This window comes from Rhinoderma darwinii, chromosome 3, assembly GCF_050947455.1.
Source record: "Rhinoderma darwinii isolate aRhiDar2 chromosome 3, aRhiDar2.hap1, whole genome shotgun sequence".
Classification (NCBI taxonomy): Eukaryota; Metazoa; Chordata; class Amphibia; order Anura; family Rhinodermatidae; genus Rhinoderma; species Rhinoderma darwinii.
Window position 1 is genome coordinate 128,104,248 of NC_134689.1, and position 20,344 is coordinate 128,124,591.

General features: G+C 42.8%; 1 protein-coding gene across 1 annotated transcript in view; it reads left to right on the forward strand.

The window, feature by feature from the left end:
* Positions 1 to 3,038: 3,038 nt before the first annotated feature.
* LOC142751095 (sodium-coupled monocarboxylate transporter 1) overlaps positions 3,039 to 20,344 on the forward strand; it is a 42,178-nt gene continuing 24,872 nt past the window's right edge. Inside the window, exons 1-3 of the mRNA XM_075860073.1 lie at positions 3,039 to 3,389; positions 8,804 to 8,869; positions 10,233 to 10,284. Of these exons, the coding sequence (XP_075716188.1) occupies positions 3,039 to 3,389; positions 8,804 to 8,869; positions 10,233 to 10,284 (469 nt within the window). The remainder of the gene's footprint in view (positions 3,390 to 8,803; positions 8,870 to 10,232; positions 10,285 to 20,344) is intronic.

A 20,344-nucleotide genomic window follows, 5' to 3' on the forward strand; every position in this document is an offset into this window, starting at 1 on the left:
TTTTATCTGCCATTAAAGGCCACTGTCAGGTATCCTCTAATCTTTAACTGCTTATAATAAATCTTGAATTTTTTATTATCATTTCCTAAATAGTCGATGCAAATGACAGTCCGTATAATCTTCAAGCCATCAACCGTTGGAGTATAATGCGAATTTTATTGAACAAATCTCCTAATGATAACAGATTTTTTTTAGAAGTAAAAAACTCAAAATGCACTGTTTCAAATTAATATGCACAACAGAGATCAAAACATTTTAAAGGTTGTAAAGGGAACTAAAATGGTAATTTGTTGAATTTGCAGCATCAGGAGGTCATATTTACAGAAATCAAAAGCTCTTTCAATCAAAAAAAACTTAACAGGCCAAGTTGCATGTTAACATAGGACCCCTTCTTTGATATCACCTTCACAATTCTTGCATCCATTGAATTTGTGAGTATTTGGACAGTTTCTGCTTAAATATCTTTGCAGGATGTCAGAATAGCCTCCCAGAACTTCTGTTTTGATGTGAACTGCCTCCTACCCTCATAGATATTTTGCTTGAGGATGCTCCAAAGGTTCTCAATAGGGTTGAGGTCAGGGGAACATGGGGGCCACACCATGAGTTTCTCCCCTTTTATGCCCATAGCAGCCAATGACACAGAGGTATTCTTTGCAGCATGAGATGGTGCATTGTCATGCATGAAGATAATTTTGCTACGGAAGGCACAGTTTTTCTTTTTGTACCATGGAAGAAAGTGGTCAGTCATAAACTCTACGTACTTTGCAGAGGTCATTTTCACATCTCACCTCCTTGCTGACGTCGCAGCCTTGTTGGGATATGGTGGCCATTCACCAACCATCCAATACTCCATCCATCTGGACCATACAGGGTTGCACGGCACTCATCAGTAAACAACACGGTTTGAAAATTAGTCTTCATGTATTTCTGAGCCCACTGCAACCGTTTCTGCTTGTGAGCATTGTTTAGGGGTGGCCGAATAGTAGCTTTATGCACACTTGCAAACCTCTGGAGGATCCTAAACCTTTAGGTTCACGGGACTCCAGAGGCACCAGCGGCTTCAAATACCTGTTTGCTGCTTTGCCATGGCATTTTAGCAGCTGCTCTCCTAATCCTATTAATTTGTTGGCAGAAACCTTCCTCATTATGCCTTTATCTGAACGAACCCATCTGTGCTCTGAATCAGCCACAAATCTTTTCACAGTATGATGATCATGCTTAAGTTTTCTTGAAATATCCAATGTTTTCATACCTTGTCCAAGGTATTGCACTATTTCACGCTTTTCGGCAGCAGAGAGATAATTTTTCTTTCCCATATTGCTTGAAACCTGTGGCCTGCTTAATAATGTGGAACGTCCTTCTTAAGTAGTTTTCCTTTGATTGGGCACACCTGGCAAACTAATTATCACAGGTGTCTGAGATTGATTACAATGATCCAAAGAGCCCTAAGGCTGGGTTCACACGACCATGTTACGTCCGTAATGTACGGAACGTATTTCGGCCGGAAGACCCGGACCGAACACACTGCAGGGGGCCGGGCTTCTAGCATCATAGTTATGTACTGAAGACTTTGAACATTTTTTACAAGAAAATGTATTCTTATAACAACAACGTAGATCTTTTTTCAGTCCAATGGAACTAATAATTTCACATAAGCTAATATGTGCAAATTGAAACTAAAGATGGAGCTGTCTTCCGGTAGCTTGCATAGTTATGGATAGAAGCGCCACTGTGCCAGAAAAAAGCCAAAGAGGTCTCCTCTGTGATCGCCGGGGGTCTCATAGATTAGTCCCCCACTGGTCATTAAATGGCTTATCCCAGAGAAATGCCCTTTTAATAGTCAACACTGAGGAAAAATAGTCACCATTGTACATTTCAATAATCAATTATTATATCTCTGGCTAACTTAAGAGGGTATTCCTAACTTAGATATTTATAGCATATCCATGGGATATATCATAAATGTCTGATAGATGTGGATCTTAGCTTGTTTGGCTGTTGCCTTAACTCCCATGGAACTGAAGGGAGAGTGCTGCGCACATGTGTAGCCACCTCTCCATTTATTCTGTCTGGCAGGACAGCTATTGGTTGACCCCCATTGTGGAGATAGGTGCTACTCCCAGATGGGACCAGCATCTATCAGATATTTATGGCATATACCATGAACATGTCTAGGTTGAGAATACCCATTTAAGATTTAGTCACCTTATATACTTTTGTTTAAGATTGGGATATACTGTATACAACTAAAAGGTGAAACTCATTGTAATGTCTAATTGCGGACACAAGTCAGAAGAGCGATTTCAGTGATAGATGTCTACTCTATGCTTACACTCATTGTCTTCTGAGCTACTTGAATCAACATTATCCTGAAACCTGCATATTCCACAGGCTGGAAGTTTGGGATCTACTGTATGACTGGACAATTTGGTAGACCCCCTGTTGGGCCAGGCTACTTTATAAATGCTCATTCCAGTCCCGGACGCCCACTTTTCTCTATTTTCCCTATTACTTCCACCTTCTCTCTGGGGTTTCACTTGTCTTTATTTTCCCTATTATGTCCACCCTCTCTCTAGATTTCATTTACCTATTTTGCAGTTCCTCTTAGTCCTCACCACCCTGCACTGCATCTATTCTACTCAGACGTCTATCTCTCCCTAACTCCTTTTTTATGTTCTTATCCATCCTAAAATAGCTCTTTTCTTGTAGCACAGGCTCAATCCCTTCTCACAGCATACATTTTACTTTGAGCACTAACTAGTTGTATGACAATTCCACCTGCTGTCACATTGTGATAATGACAACCTTGCCCTGAGGCACAATCCCTTCTGCACCTTGCCAGTTTTTGCGTACTCTGTGTACTTTGGCGTTTACCTTTTCTTTTACTCAGTTACTAAGTGCTATCCTGATTTGCATATAACAGTTCAGAGGTAGCTCGGGGCCAACCCAAGTGTACGATCACTAGCTGCTCATCTTGCCTGTGTTACCCACCCTGCAGTCGTTCACATCACATCACATCACATCACATCGGTGTAACTATGGCTATTGCAGGTGACATCGGTTCCTTTACAGTATGGGACTATGTCGTTTTCGCCCTCATGCTGCTCATCTCTGCCGTCATTGGGATTTACTATGCTTTTGCTGGTGGCGGACAGAAAACCTCCAAAGATTTCCTAATGGGAGGCAGGAGCATGTCGGCAGTACCAGTCGCTCTTTCCCTTACTGCCAGCTTCATGTCTGCAGTTACAGTGTTGGGCACCCCATCAGAGGTATACAGATTTGGTTCCATGTTCAGCATATTCGCTATCACTTACACAATTGTTGTGGTGATCTCATCTGAAGTATTTCTGCCAGTATTCTACAGACTGGGCATCACCAGCACCTATGAGGTGAGTGCAGTTATATATGTAGGCAAAGCTGTAATGTGATAACTACTACTATATAGTTGGATTCATGTTTAATATATACCTTTTTATCTTTTTTTGACAGGCTGTGAATTTTCTTGAATACATTACAGTTCTGGTTTTATGTCAAGAAAGTTGAATCATTGTAAAATGCTATGTTATGCGGTTTTCTAATATTCTTTGTGTTTCAATTCCTCCCCATTTCAAGATCTCTGTCAGTGAAAGGAAACATTCTTGTTTACATCCAAATGCTGACAATTGTGCAAACCAAAATACTTTTCACAGCTGAGAGTTTGCTACAAATGTATCCTATCCAGGAAATCCTGTGAGATCTAAGCGACCCGCATTGACACATAATAGCAAACCTTATACAGATGTGTGCTTCTAATATACAGTGAAACCTCTGAGAATACTGACCCTATATCTAGACCAGATTTCCTGTGACAGAATTTTCGGTCCCCTCGTATACTATGTATACTGGCCATTTTTAAGAGGACATCACTCTAGAAGACCATTTTTCAATGTAGGTTTGTCTCAAAGAGGTTTCATTGTATTTAGCTCACAGAGTATTGCCTGTACTAGAAACAATTGTAGCACACCCTCATCTGTGAGAATTATTAGGTCTGTACACCCTCCTGATGTTAACAAGAATATACCCATTCACTGTCAGCAAGAAGAGTTTTAAAAAATGAGGAACGAACACACAGAGACTATTAGAAAGTTACATAACTTTTATTTATATCATGGTTAAGATTATTTTACATAGAAATACTGTAACAGAACAGACAATGCTCTGATTTCGTTAACGCATTTTACAGGAACCCTTGCCTGGGTTGAGACTATTAACTTTTTTTTACTACTTACAGTTTCAAAGTGCTCACCAAACAGCTTCTCTGTATGTATGAAATGTGCATATTGCTGTGTAGCCATACAGAGAAGCCACCTGGTCAAACATGTAGGTAGTGGAAGTAAATACACAAAGACTCCAGACAGGCAGGAGCCCCTAAGATCAGTTCTCAGAGGCCAAGTTTGAATGCAGTATAGTTTATATTGAACGGGAGATTTAAAAGTAGGGCAAGGGAATGGTGATACATTTGCCCATAGCAAACAAGGAGATATGCATGGGTACGAGCGATCGTTACTACGTCCCCATACATTTCTATCATGGCAGCACGTCTCCCTGTTTACACAGTGAGATGTACTTCCGACAATGATAATATTTTCGGCTGCATAAACGATACAATCAGCCAATGAATGAACGTTTGCTCGTTCATCGGTGGATCGTTGCCCTGTTTACACAGAGCAATATTTGGCAATAAGCATTCCCTGTTTGCCCCATAATTGGCCTGTGTAAAAGGGCCTTAAAAAGCTGGCTTCTACTAATGGACTTTAGATGGCCTGAATCACTGTTATCATTGTTCTTTAATTTGTATTGAGAAATATGTAAATATATAATAATCACTTATGTGGAAATTTCATGTTGACTCATAACTAATGAGGGAATGTAGCATTTCCCTTGTAACGGTATCTCAGGAAATATACCTGTTATTAAGATAAATCATTGTCAGACAATGAGTGTATTCAGGTTAAGTTAAAAGTTTAAAAAAACCTTAGCAAATTAAGATAATCTTCTCAAGGAGCTGGTTAATAAATCCTTCTTGGTAACTAAAAAAATTAAATATTGCTACCTTCATCATTTCTGTATATATATATATATATATATATATATATATATATATATATATATATATATATATATATCCAAAAAAGAGAACGTGAAGCAGCACTCATATAAAGTGAATTTATTCATCCAACATGGAACCACAACGTTTCACCTCCTCTATGAAGGCATTTTCAAAATGCCTTCATCGAGGAGGTGAAACGTTGTGGTTCCATGTTGGATGAATAAATTAACTTTATTTGAGTGCTGCTTCACGTTCTCTTTTTTGGATATCTAACACATAAGGAGAGGTCACTCCTTTATTTTTGTAGCTTTGCACCAGCCTAGTCAGGCACTTGTTCACAGTGCTGCTCCAATCCTCTGCTTTATATATATATATATATATATATATATATATATATATACATAAATACAGTGAAGGAAATAAGTATTTGATCCCTTGCTGATTTTGTAAGTTTGCCCACTGTCAAAGACATGAACAGTCTACAATTTTTAGGCTAGGTTAATTTTACCAGTGAGAGATAGATTATATTTAAAAAAAAACAGAAAATCACATTGTCACAATTATATATATTTATTTGCATTGTGCACAGAGAAATAAGTATTTGATCCCTATGGCAAACAAGACTTAATACTTGGTGGCAAAACCCTTGTTGGCAAGCACAGCAGTCAGACGTTTTTCGTAGTTGATGATGAGGTTTGCACACATGTTAGATGGAATTTTGGCCCACTCCTCTTTGCAGATCATCTGTAAATCATTAAGATTTCGAGGCTGTCGCTTGGCAACTCGGATCTTCAGCTCCCTCCATAAGTTTTCGATGGGATTAAGGTCTGGAGACTGGCTAGGCCACTCCATGACCTTAATGTGCTTCTTTTTGAGCCACTCCTTTGTTGCCTTGGCTGTATGTTTCGGGTCATTGTCGTGCTGGAAGACCCAGCCACGAGCCATTTTTAATGTCCTGGTGGAGGGAAGGAGGTTGTCACTCAGGATTTGACAGTACATGGCTTCATCCATTCTCCCATTGATGCGGTGAAGTAGTCCTGTGCCCTTAGCAGAGAAACACCCCCAAAACATAATATTTCCACCTCCATGCTTGACAGTGGGGACGGTGTTCTTTGGGTCATAGGCAGCATTTCTCTTCCTCCAAACAGGGCGAGTTGAGTTAATGCCAAAGAGCTCAATTTTAGTCTCATCTGACCACAGCACCTTCTCCCAATCACTCTTAGAATCATCCAGATGTTCATTTGCAAACTTCAGACGGGCCTGTACATGTGCCTTCTTGAGCAGGGGTACCTTGCGGGCACTGCAGGATTTTAATCCATTACGGCGTAATGTGTTACCAATGGTTTTCTTGGTGACTGTGGTCCCAGCTGCCTTGAGATCATTAACAAGTTCCCCCCGTGTAGTTTTCGGCTGAGCTCTCACCTTCCTCAGGATCAAGGATACCCCACGAGGTGAGATTCTGCATGGAGCCACAGATCGATGTCGATTGACAGTCATTTTGTATGTCTTCCATTTTCTTACTATTGCACCAACAGTTGTCTCCTTCTCACCCAGCGTTTTACTTATGGTTTTGTAGCCCATTCCAGCCTTGTGCAGGTCTATGATCTTGTCCCTGACATCCTTAGAAAGCTCTTTGGTCTTGCCCATGTTGTAGAGGTTAGAGTCAGACTGATTAATTGAGTCTGTGGACAGGAGTCTTTTATACAGGTGACCATGTAAGACAGCTGTCTTTAATGCAGGCACCAAGTTGATTTGGAGCTTGTAACTGGTCTGGAGGAGGCTGAACTCCTAATGGTTGGTAGGGAATCAAATACTTATTTGTATGTGCACAATGCAAATAAATATATATAATTTTGACTATGTGATTTTCTTTTTCTTTTTTATATAATCTATCTCTCACTGGTAAAATTAACCTAGCCTAAAAATTCTAGACTGTTCATGTCTTTGACAGTGGGCAAACTTACAAAATCCGCAAGGGATCAAATACTTATTTCCTTCACTGTATATATACATATATATATATATATATATTATAGATAATCATAGTTGAATGCATGGATATTTGTTTAGTATTCAGAAAGTACTGTGCAATATTTCTTAGGCCACTTTCACACGGTAGTATTTCGGTCAGTATTTTGCTTTAACCCCTTAACGCCGAAGGACGGATATATCCGTCCTCAGCAGCTGCTAGTTCGCGCAGGAGGACGGATATATCCGTCCTGTGATCGCGCGGGTACTGACAGTTTACCCACGCGATCAGCGGCAGGAGCACGGCTGTTATACACAGCCTGGCTCCTGCTGCAACTGCCGGAATCGAAGCACGCGCCGATTCCGGCAGTTTAACCCATTAAATGCCGCTGTCAACAGTGACAGCGGCATTTAATGTGTTTGACAGAGGGGGGAGCTCCCTCTGTCACCCGATCGGCGCCCCCGCAAACAAATCGCGGGTCGCCGTCGGGTTTCCATGACAGCCGGGGGTCTAACAAAGACCCCCAGGTCTGTCTTCAGCATCTGCCTGTTAGGTCATGCCTCTGGCATCGCCTAACAGGTTGCCTGTCAGTTTTACACTGACAGGCAATAATGCTTTGGTATACGAAGTATACCAAAGCATTATATATGCGATCTACACATCGCATAGTGAAGTCCCCTGGTGGGACTAAAAAAAAAAAAGTAAAACCGTTAAATAAAGTTTGTGAAAAAAAAAATAAAAAAAATTACAGTCAAAGTCAAATAAAACTACTTTTTTGCCCCAAAAAGTGGTTTTATTTAATAAAACGGTCAAAACAAATCACACATACACATGTATGGTATCCCCGCGATCGTAACAACTTGACCAATAAAATGAACACATTAATTAAACCGCCGGATGAACGGCGTCCAAAGAAAACGCAAAAAACAACAGCAAAATTCTCTCTTTTCTCCCATTCCCCCCATAAAAAATAAAATAAAAGTTCATCTATAAGTCCTATGTACCCCAAAATAGTACTAATGAAAACTACACATTGTCCCGCAAAAATCAAGCCCACGTACGGCCACATCGACGGAAAAATAAAAAAATGACGGCTCTTGGAATGCGGCGATGCAAAAACAAGTAATTTTTTTCTAAAAGGGGTTTTTATTGTGCAATCGTAGGAAAACATATAAAACCTTTACATATTTGGTATCCCTGTAATCGTGCCGACCCATACAATAAAGTTAACATGTTATTTACGCTGCATAGTAAACGGCGTAAATTTATAACGTGAAAATTAATGCTGGAATAGCTGCTTATTTTCAATTCTCTCCTAAAATAAAGTTAATAAAAGTTAATCAATATGTTATAAGCATCTAAAAATGGTACAATTACAAAATACAACTCGTCCCGGAAAAAACAAGCCCTTATACGGCTATGTCGACGGAATAAAAAAAGAGTTACGACTCTTGGAATGCGACCGTGGAAAAACAAAAAATAATCCTTGGTCATTAACGTGCAAAATGGCCCGGTCATTAAGGGGTTAAGCCAAAACCAGGAGTGGGTCCAAAACACAAAAGTGGTATACATCTTCCCATTATAATTTGCTGTTTATGTTCCATTCCTGGTATTGGCTTATAAATATTGATGCAAATATTGTCCAAAATACTGCCATGTGAAAGTTGCCTTACCTGTAATTATTTCCCCACGAATTGAATGCTGTCCATGTAGTAAATAACCATATCTATTTATTATTTTCACAGTACCTTGAGCTTAGATTTAACAAATATGTACGACTTATTGGCACAGTCCTGTTTATCATCCAAACGGTATGTAATGTCTAATATGTATTTAACATATAATTCTGATTAGAACAACATTTTACAGTTTAAGTTTTCATAAAAAGGTGAGAAACTTTGGAGATTTTTTGAATTATTTACCTTGCTCTGATTTTACATTACATCTTGTTTTCATCATTGATATGCATAGCTGCAGTTGCTTCTGAAACAGACATCAGCTTGCTGTTAAACAAGTGGCCAAATAGCTGACCATACCCATGAGATAAAAGTTTGGCCATTTTAGCTGACCATCGTATAAAGAATTAACACTCTGGCCGATGAGAGACTTCTGTCTACCGAAAATGTGATCAGACACTCGGCCGAAACGATATGTGTATGGCATGATTGGCTGAATTCGGACGATTATTGCCTTATGTGTATGGCCTGCTTAAGTCAGCCATTCACATGACGTAGTTGTCAGCCGACCGGTATTTTTCACAACTCCACCCTAAGCATGCATGATTATTTCATTGAGGAGAGGGCAATAAGCTGCTGCCAGAAGTGTGTGACAGCGGCTTATTCCCACTTCCCACTTGGCAGCGATTTTCCTCCAGCAGGAATAAAGGAGTCCAACATGGCTAAACCTTTTTTCACCAAACATCTTCTGTTGGTGGACAGTCTGGGGGCTACCATATACATGAGATTGTTGATGGATCCCACCAAAATTGGTGGATTCGGAGCACTTTTATCTTAAGTGTATGACCAGCATTAGATCTTGCATGTGCAAAAATATATTATGTGTTTTTAACACTTTATCTGACCACCTGCATATTTTTGAAAGGGTTTTGGAAAGGGGCCTAAAAGGTGTAAAAAAAATATGAGCCAAGTTTATTAAATTAAAGATGTGCTCCATATTTTGTCTCAAATATTGTTGTGTATGTATATGCTTTGACATGTCATAAGGAAGAGGAAAGCAATTTGTGGCTTTATAAAAATCTAATAAACACTATTGATAAATCTCCCCAGTGCTTAAAGCCATGTTTAGCTAAAAGCTACTGCAGTAATAGCAGTATGGTGATGAAAGTTGCTATAACTTGGGAGATATTGGGAAGAGGTAGTCAGATACCACCTCTAGAGACTGTACTGACGCCTAATATTACATATCAGCACAGTCTCCTCTATGGAGCATTTAGGCAGAGGCTGGTGACATCATTCATCAGTGTCTACCTGCCCACTGAAGTATGTAACACCAGGCAGAAGAGACGAGTCGGGGCACAAAGACTTGGTGCTTTACTATATAACAAATAATTTTATTATACTGGAGATCTGCTTTAAAGTCAATTGTTTTACTTATTTAGTGACTAGTTTTGTGTTTTTGCTAATTTAAAATAATTGTTATTGATTATATTTTTAGATTCTTTATACTGGAATTGTAATTTATGCTCCAGCTCTGGCACTGAATCAAGGTAAGAAAGAAAGATAATTGAGAGATAGAATGAAGGGGCCCTCACAGTCTTTTGGGCATCATGCCCTTTTTTGGTTTTGGCCTGGAGGTATCCGCATCTCTGAGCCAATGTTGATGGTGTTCATATAAACATACAACAGCTGTCCTATCAATGTGTGGATTAAGATCTAGAGAACTTCGTTCTGTGTGGGGACTTCTTTTATTTTAGTATGTGCAGCTTTTAAGTGACTTTATTTGTAAGACATAACTTCGGGCCTTATTAAGATATAGCAAAACTTTTTACAATCTTACTGAGCACTAGTTGTTAAAACTTTAAAACCAGGGGTGGGATCCGGTTGGTTCGCCTCGGTTCCCCCGAACCGGTTGTTAAAATTACAGCCGATTCACAGAACCGGGTGAAGCGGGAAACCGGAATCGGTCCCCTGCACTCAATTGTATTTGCGTCCTTAGGACGTGGATACAATTGAGTTCACTAGCGCTGTCCTGGCGAGGCACATGATGCCTCGCCATTCGGCGCTTTAGTGATGATGCAGTCAGCGCGATGACATCATCGCGCCGCTGCGACGTTCCGCTGGAGGAGGACTGGCGTCGCTGGAGGATAGCGCGGCAATGGGACAGGTAAGCATATCATGTATTTTTCCTTTTATTGTGGGCAGTGTCAGGGGCCTTAAAGAGGCTCTGTCACCACATTATAAATGCCCCATCTTGTACATAATGTGATCGGCGCTGTAATGTAGATTAGACCAGTGTTTTTTATTTAGAAAAACTATCATTTTTGATGGAGTTATGACATATATTAGCTTTATGCTAATGAGTTTCCTAATGGACAACTGGGCATGTTTTACTTTTTGACCAAGTGGGCGTTGTGGAGAGAAGTGTATGACGCTGACCAATCAGCGTCATACACTTCTCCCCATTCATTTATACAGCACATAGTAATTGTAATGGCAGGGGGTAGGGAGACGGACAAGTGAGCCCTAATCTACCCGCCACTCTGACCCTGCCTACTTGCAACGACCCGCCCTAGGCGACGGGGTACAACTGGGCGGCGGTCCCTGCGCTCAGTAAGTGCACGACAAACATACAAAGGAACACAAGCAAGGAAAAGGGGCCGTTGCCCACGGCAACACCGTGAGCAACCAGAGTGGTGAACGAGCCGAGTCAAGCCAGGAGTGTGCGAGGTACAAAACGAAAAGCAGAAGAGTAGTTGGTAAGCCAGGGTCTGTATGGAGCAGGATCAAAAATAGCAGGAGCTGTAGCTGGGCCAGGAAACCACAAGGAGGGAAACACAAGCAATAACAAGCACCGAGGGACAGGAAGTGCAGGCTAAAATAGACCGAGGGCGGGAGCTAGCGGAGTCTGGCCAGGTTACGATAGGCTCTCCCACTCCTAAGCCTGCCAGCCTGAATGGTGGAAGCAGGAGTCAGTCTCAGGGATGTATTCTCAGGTGCTGACTGATTAGTTCTGGGAGTTAACCCCGAAGCTGTGCCTGGCAGATCCTTTACAGTAATCTTAACTAGATCACTATGTGCAGCCACATACACACACACACTAACGTTACTCAAGTTTCCTGACAGTGAATATACATTACCTCCAGCCAGGACGCGATGTCTATTCAGAATCCTGACACTTCGGTAACGTTTGTGTGGGATTTACTGCAAGACAATCTCGTGAGATTACGCTGTAAACTGTCATTTAAAACGAGATTACGCTTGCTTTGCATTGAATCTCACACAAACGTTAGCGAAGTGTCAGGATTCTGAATAGACGACATGTCCTGGCTGGAGGCAATGTGTATTCACTCTCAGGACACTTGAGTAACGTTAATGTGTGTGTATGTGACAGCACATAGTGACCTAGTTAAGATTACTATGTGCTGTGTAAATGAATGGGGAGAAGTGTATGACGCTGATTGGTCTGCGTCATACACTTCTCTCCACAACGCCCACTTGGTCAAAAAGTAAAAAACACGCCCAGTTGTCCATTAAGAAACTCATTAGCATAAAGCTAATATAGGTTATAACTCCATCAAAAATGATCGTTTTTCAAAATAAAAGACATTGATGTAATCTACATTACAGCGCCGATCACATTATGTACAACATAGGCCACTTATAATGTGGTAACAGAGCCTCTTTAACTATAGGGGACAATAACTACAGCGGAGGACTAGATCCAAAAATCAGGCAGTACTCTGAGGTATAAGCAAAATAGTGATAGTGCTTTATTGGTCCATAGAAAAACACGACGTTTCAGCTGAACACAGGAACCTTTCTCAAGTGAACAGCGGAGGACTATATAGGGGACAATAACTACAGGGGAAGGACTATATAGGGGACAATAACTACAGGGGAAGGACTATATAGGAGACACTAACTACAGGGGAGGACTATATAGGGGACAATAACTACAGGAGAGCACTATATAGGGGACACTAACTACAGGGGAGGACTATATAGGTGGCACCAACTACAGGAGAGCACTATATAGGGGACAATAACTACAGGAGAGCACTATATAGGGGACAATAACTACAGGGGAGGACTATATAGGGGGCACAAATTACAGGGGAGGACTATAGAGGCAGCACCAACTACAGGGGAGGACTAAATAGGGGACAATAACTACAGGGGAGGACTATATTGGGGACAATAACTACAGGGGAGGGCATTATAGGGGGCACGAACTACAGGGGATCACTATATAGGTGGCACCACCTACAGGGGAGGACTATATAGGGGACAATAACTACAGGAGAGCACTATATAGGGGGCACTACATAGAGGGGAGGTCTATATAGGGGGCACTAACTACAGGGGAGGACTATATAGGGAGCACTAACTACAGGAAATGCTACTATCTACAGAGGACACTGAGAGACACTATAGGGGGTTTTACACTGGCCTACTATCGGCAGACCAGCTTTCTTAGAACGTTCATTGCCGATAATTGCCCTGTGTAAATGCTCGATCATCTGCTGGTCGTATTGTCTTAAAAAAGTAAAATATTATCATTGTCTGCAGCACATCTCCTTGTGTAAACAGCGAGACGCACTGACGACATGATGGTAATGTATGGGGAAGAGCGTTCGGAGTGACGACCGCTCGTCCCCATCCATAGCTCCTTGTGACAGGAGCAAACGAGTGCCTATCAACAATGTATCGTTGATTGGCGCTCGCTGCATCTGCCGAATATCGGCAGGTGTAAAAGGCCCTGTGTGTGGTGCATTACTTTACAGTGATTGACACAATTTTATATATGGACACAGTGTATAGTACTATTATATTCAGGGGACATTGTATTGTACTATTTTATTCAGGAGCATAGTGTATAGTAATATTATATTCAGGATCACAGTGTATAGTACTATTATATTCAGGAGCACAGTGTATAGTACTATTATATTCAGCACAGTGTGTAGCACTATTATGTTGAGGAGTACAGTGTATGGTGCTATTATATTCAGGAGTACAGTGTATAGTAATATTATATTCAGCACAGTGTATAGTACTATTATATTCAGGGGCACAGTGTATAGTACTATTATATTCAGTGGCACAGTGTATAGTACTATTACATCCAGGAGTACAGTGTATGGTGCTATTATATTCAGGAGCACAGTGTATAGTACTATTATATTCTGGAACACAGTGTATAGTACTATTATATTCAGCACAGTTTGTATCACTATTATGTTCGGGGCATAGTATATGATACTATTATATTCAGGGGCACAGTGTATGATACTATTATATTTAGGAGCACAGTGTATGATACTATTATATTTATGAGCACAGTGTATGAACCTATTACATTCAGCGGCACAGTGTATGATACTTTTATATTTAGGACGGAGTCCGGCACCATGAAAATTTTATCTTCGTTTATAGGTGCGGAAATGTTGGAAAAGTGGGAAGCTGAAGACATCTGAGCGGCAAACTGCAGAAATGGGTTGTGGCCGGGAGAAGTCATCATAGAGGAATAAAGAAAAGAGAAAAACAATGATTCCAATCTGAGAAGTCGTCACCGGTGAGTCACTAAATGTACATGTTTATTCTCCCTGTGACTGATCAGTACTATTGTTCTTTTTTTGTGAAACAATAACTCCCAGCGTAGCCTTACCTTACTTTACCATTCTGGCTATAGTGTGAGCTGTAGTTTTATGCCGTACAAACTTATATGACAGGGGTTAAAGTAAATTTGCAAATGATCTCTGTACTAAGCTGAATTTGTACTTGTGCTGTATTTATGTACTGAGCTTAGTTCTGATGCTGTATATATGTACTGAGCTTGGTTCTGGAGTTATATACAACCAAGCACAATACATATAAACACCACCAAAGAGAAGCTCATAACATATATGCAACTCCAGAACCAAGATCAGTACATATATATACAAAAACAGAACAAAGCTCAGTGTTTATATACAGCTCCAGAACCAAGCTCATTACATAAATACAGCCCCAGAACGAAGCTCAGTACTTATATACAGCATCAGAACAAAACTCAGTACATATATACACCAGAACCAAACTTCAGTACATATATACTCACCAGAACCAAGCTCAGTACATATATACAGCACTAGAACCAAGCTCAGTACATAAATACAGCACCAGAACCAAGCTCATTACATAAATACAGCACTAGAACATATATACTCACCAGAACCAAGCTCAGCAAATATATACAACACCAGAACCAAACTCAGTACATAAATACAATACTAAATACAATACCAAAACCATAAATACAGTACTGTGCTTGGTTTTGGTGCTGTATTTATGTACTGAGTGTCATGTCTGTGGCTGCGGGCTATCAGATTCACTCTCCTCCTGATGGCCGCAGCCATGGGTCCCCGTTAAGAGCGGACACAGAGTGTGCGCGCGCACCAGACTTTAATGTGTAATCAGCCCATGAGTGCCCTGGACTATACGTAGGGCCCAGCCCCTTGCTTCGATGCCTGAGCGTTGTTTATCGTATCCTAGTTTGTCTAAGCAAATAGCCTCCTAGTGTTTTCCAGTTCCAAGTGTTCCCTGTTCCTGTATCCTGTATCCTGTGCTATCCTGGTCAAGTGACATGCTGTGCTGTAGTCGTGCTGTGCTGTATTCCACGCCTGTCCTGCTACTCCACGCCTGACGTCTACCTGCTGCCTAGTACCAGCCGAGCCTGCCTTGCTACTGTCCGAGCTGCCACAGGTACCCTATACGAACTATAGACTGTGACCTGCTCCCTGTTGGCCAGCTGCCATACCACCAAGGCGGTACGGCCCAATGGGTCCACGAACCCTACGTGACAGTATGCTCAGGCTATGGACCCCGCTGGTTGATCCAAGACCAAGATGATGTCACAAAAGATGCGGATGGATATGCTGGACCTTCAGTCTCGACAGGACCAACTCCTCCAGGCCTTGAACATTCTCGCACGGCGGCAGGAGGCACAAGCTGCCTTTCCTCCTACTACATCTCCTGGCAGTGTTGATCCTCAGACTACACCTCCTGGCAGTGTTGATCCCCGTTTTTCTTTGCCACTTCCTGACCACTATCATGGAGACGCAGGTACCTTTCGTGGATTTTTGAACCAGTGCCAGATGCACTTCAGGCTGTATTCAAGGGCATTTTTGTCTGATGTCTTACTAGCAAGGCCCTTGCATGGGCGAACCCTATCTGGGAGCGACAAGGACCAGAGACCCGTCACTTCCAGGGGTTCCTCCGGACATTTCACACGGTGTTTGAGGAGCCTGGACGAATCTCCTCTGCAGTGACATCCTTGCTGAACCTATGCCAAGAAGACATCTCCGTGGGCGAGTACGCCATCCACTTACGCACCCTGGTGGGAGAACTGTTGTGGAACAATGAGGCCCTGGTGGCTAAATTTTGGCATGGACTGTCTCCTAAAATTAAGTACGAACTTGCCGCTCGTGACCTGCCGTCTACCCTGAATGACCTCATTCTTCTGGCTGCCCGGATTGATAGAAGGCTCCGAGAATAGCTCCAAGAGGTTCGTCTGGAGGGAGGTCTTTCTAGTCCGGTCCCTACCTTGCAGCAACCCCTGCTGTCCTCAGATGCCGATCCTCCTCAGGAGTCTGTGAAGATGGACCAATGTAAGCTATCTACCCAGGAGAGACAACGCAGACGCACTTCGGGACTCTGGCTTTATTGCGGTCTTGGAGGCCATCTTGTGCATCTCTGTTCCCAAAGCCCCAAAACCTAGGGTTGGTAGGAAAGACAACTTTGGGCAAAGAAGGACTCCCGTCTAAATTGTCTATACCTGTGACCATAGTGTCCGGTGAGAAAACGCATCAGGTCTCTGCGTATCTGGACTTTGGATCCGCTGCTAATTTCATTTGTAGAGACCTGGTGGACCTTCTTCAATTACCCACTATCCCTCTGGAGAGACTGTTGATGGTTGCATCGGTAAATGGACTACCTCTGCCAGACCCAGTTATAGCTGTGACCAAGCCGCTGAGGCTCCAAGCAGGGGCTCTCCTCTCCGAGCTTCTATCGTTCTATGTCCTATCCAAGGTCGTTAACCCCGTGCTGCTGGGCCTGCCTTGGCTCCGACTACATGCCCCAGTCCTGGACTGGAACTCTGGAGAGGTTCTCCAGTGGGGCCACGAGTGTCACAGCTGATGCCTGGTGCAGATTCGTTTGGCTCAGCCTCCTCTGCCTCGGTCATTGGCAGGATTGCCTGGTCAATATGCTGCTTTTTCGGATGTCTTAAGAAAAAGCGAGGCGGAGACACTGGCGCCACACCGGGCGTATGACTGTCCTATCGAGCTGATTCCTGGTGCATCCCTTCCCCGTAGTAGGGTATATCCTCTTTCCTTGCCAGAGACTCTGAATATTTCTCTAAGCTTTTCTCTTCCGCAGAACGCAACTACTCGATTGGGGATCGGGAGTTACTGGCCATCAAATTGACCTTGGAGGAGTGGAGACATCTACTAGAGGGCGCAGCTCATCACATCCTGATTTTTTACGGACCACAAGAACCTCACCTATCTTCAGACAGCCCAACGACTGAACCCTCGTCAGGCCCGGTGGTCACTATTCTTTACCAGGTTCCAGTTTGAGCTCCATTATCGCCCGGCCGACAAGAATGTGAGGGCCGATGCCTTGTCCAGGTCATTCGAGACAGAACACACCATGGAAATTCCACAGAACATTATTGATCCATCCTGCATTGTCTCTGTCAGTCCCCTGCAAGTTGGGGACATTCCTCCAGGGAGGACTTCTGTGCGCCTGGTTGACCGAGGGAGAATCCTCCACTGGGGACACTCCTCTAGACTGGCAGGTCATGCGGGGACCCGTAAGACCTGGGATCTGATTGCCCATCATTTCTGGTGGCCCATGCTGCCCAGGACATTATGGACTTTGTTTCTTCCTGCTCAGTGTGTGCAGCTAACAAGGTTACTCCAGACCTGCTGGCCTGCTCCAGCCATTGCCTGTGCCCGATGCTCCCTGGCAGCATATAGCTATGGACTTTATCACTGACCTGCCTCTCTCTGCTGGATGCAGTACTGTCTGGGTGGTGGTGGATCGTTTTTCAAAGAAGGCCCACTTCGTTCCTCTGACCGGTCTTCCTTCTGCTCCTCAACTGGCCAAGCTGTTCATCCAACACATCTTCCGCCTGCACGGCTTGCCGCAGCATTTTGTGTCTAATCACGGGGCTCAGTTCACCCTGACCCTCAGTTCACTCAGTTCACCCTCTGCGGACTCGTAGGTGTAAAGTTGGACTTTTCCTCGGCCTACCATCCTCAGTCCAATGGTCAGGTCTAGAGGATCAATCAGATCTTGGAGAACTACTTACGCCACCATCTCCAAGCAGCATGATGACTGGGTGCAGTTGCTCCCGTGGGCTGAATTCTCTTACAATAATCACACTAGCGAGTCCACACAGAAGACACGATTCTTTATTGTCTATGGCCAACACCCATGAATTCCACTCCCGGTGCCTGATACGTCCGAGGTACCAGCTGCTGACACAGCTTTTAGGGACTTTCTGCAGATCTGGCAGCAGACTCGATACTCCATCCTGCTGGCGGTCGATCGCATGAAACGGAAGGCGGACACAAGGAGAAGAGAACCTCCTCAGTTTCTTCCTGGCACAAAGGTCTGGCAGTCCTCCAGGAATATTCGACTGAGGGTGCCGTCGTACAAATTTTCTCCCAGGTTCCTCGGACCCATCGAGACCCTGCAGCAGATCAACCCTGTTGCCTACAAGCTTCGGCTGCCTCCTACCCTCAGGATTAGAGATGAGCGAACTTATGAAAAGTTTGGTTCGGCTAGTTCGCCGAATTGCACGAAAAAGTTCGATTCGGACCGAACTACATAGTTACATAGTTACATAGTTACATAGTTACATAGTTTGTACGGTTGAAAAAAGACACATGTCCATCAAGTTCAACCAAGGGATGGGAAAGGGGAAGTGGGATGGGAAAGGGGAAGTAAAAAATTTCTACACATAGGAGCTAATATTTTTTTGTTCTAGGAAATTATCTAAGCCTTTTTTAAAGCCATCTACTGTCCCTGCTGTGACCAGCTCCTGCGGTAGGCTATTCCATAAATTCACCGTTCTCACAGTAAAGAAGGCTTGTGGCCTCTGCAGGTTGAACATTTCTTTTTCCAGACGGAGGGAGTGCCCCCTTGTTTTTTGAGGGGGTTTTACATGGAAAAGGATTTCACCATATTTTTTGTATATAACTTAATCATGTCCCCCCTTAGTCGTCTTTTCTCAAGGCTAAATAGGTTTAGTTCTTTTAATCTTTCCTCATAACTTAGATTCTCCATGCCCCTTATTAGCTTTGTTGCTCTTCTTTGTATTTTTTCCAACTCCAGGGCATCCTTTCTATGAACTGGAGCCCAGAACTGGACTGCATATTCTAGATGAGGCCTCACTAATGCTTTGTAAAGTGGTAATATTACATCCCTGTCCCGCGAGTCCATGCCTCTTTTGATACACGACAATATTTTGCTGGCCTTTGAAGCAGCTGATTGACACTGCATGCTGTTATTTAGTTTATGATTTACAAGTACACCCAGATCCTTCTCAACAAGTGAATCCGCCAGTGTAGCACCCCCTAGGACATATGATGCATGCAGGTTGTTCGTACCCAGGTGCATAACTTTACATTTATCTACATTAAACTTCATTTGCCAAGTGGACGCCCAAACACTTAGTTTGTTTAAATCTGCCTGCAATTCACAAACATCTTCCATAGTCTGAACTATATTGCATAGCTTGGTGTCATCTGCAAAAATAGAAATAGTGCTATTAATCCCATCCTCTATATCATTAATAAATAAGTTGAATAATAGTGGTCCCAGCACTGAACCCTGGGGTACACCACTTATAACTGGGGACCATTCAGAGTAGGAATCATTGACCACAACTCTCTGGATACGGTCCTTGAGCCATATCTCAATCCAATTACAAACTATACTTTCTAAACCTATAGTCCTAAATTTACCCATTAGACGTCTATGGGGGACAGTGTCAAATGCCTTTGCAAAGTCAAAAAACACTATATCCAGAGCGGCCCCTCTGTCTAGGCTTCTGCTTACCTCTTCATAAAAACAAATCAGGTTGGTTTGACAGCTTCTGTCCTTTGTAAAACCGTGCTGGCTGTCACTTATAATACTATTTATTGTCACATAATTCTGTATATAGTCCCTCAATAGCCCCTCAAACATTTTCCCCACAATTGATGTTAAGCTTACTGGTCTATAATTACCCGGCGAAGACCTAGAGCCCTTTTTGAAAATAGGCACCACATTTGTTCTGACCGAACCTGTAATTTCTGTGCGCCGAGCATGGTACTGTCCAGGGTGCTGAAAGAGTTAATGGGCTGCACTAACTCTTTCAGCAACCTTGACAGTACCATGATCGGCGCGCGGAAAATACAATTTTAATGTAATAAAATTACACGCTCATCTCCTGCAGCATTTAAAAGAAACAGGATCCTGACCTGTCCACAGAGTTTAAGGCAGCACAGAGTATTTCAGGAGATGAGCACGGCCGGGCACGGCCGGCCACGGGCAGCCGGTCGTTTTTCCGAGCCG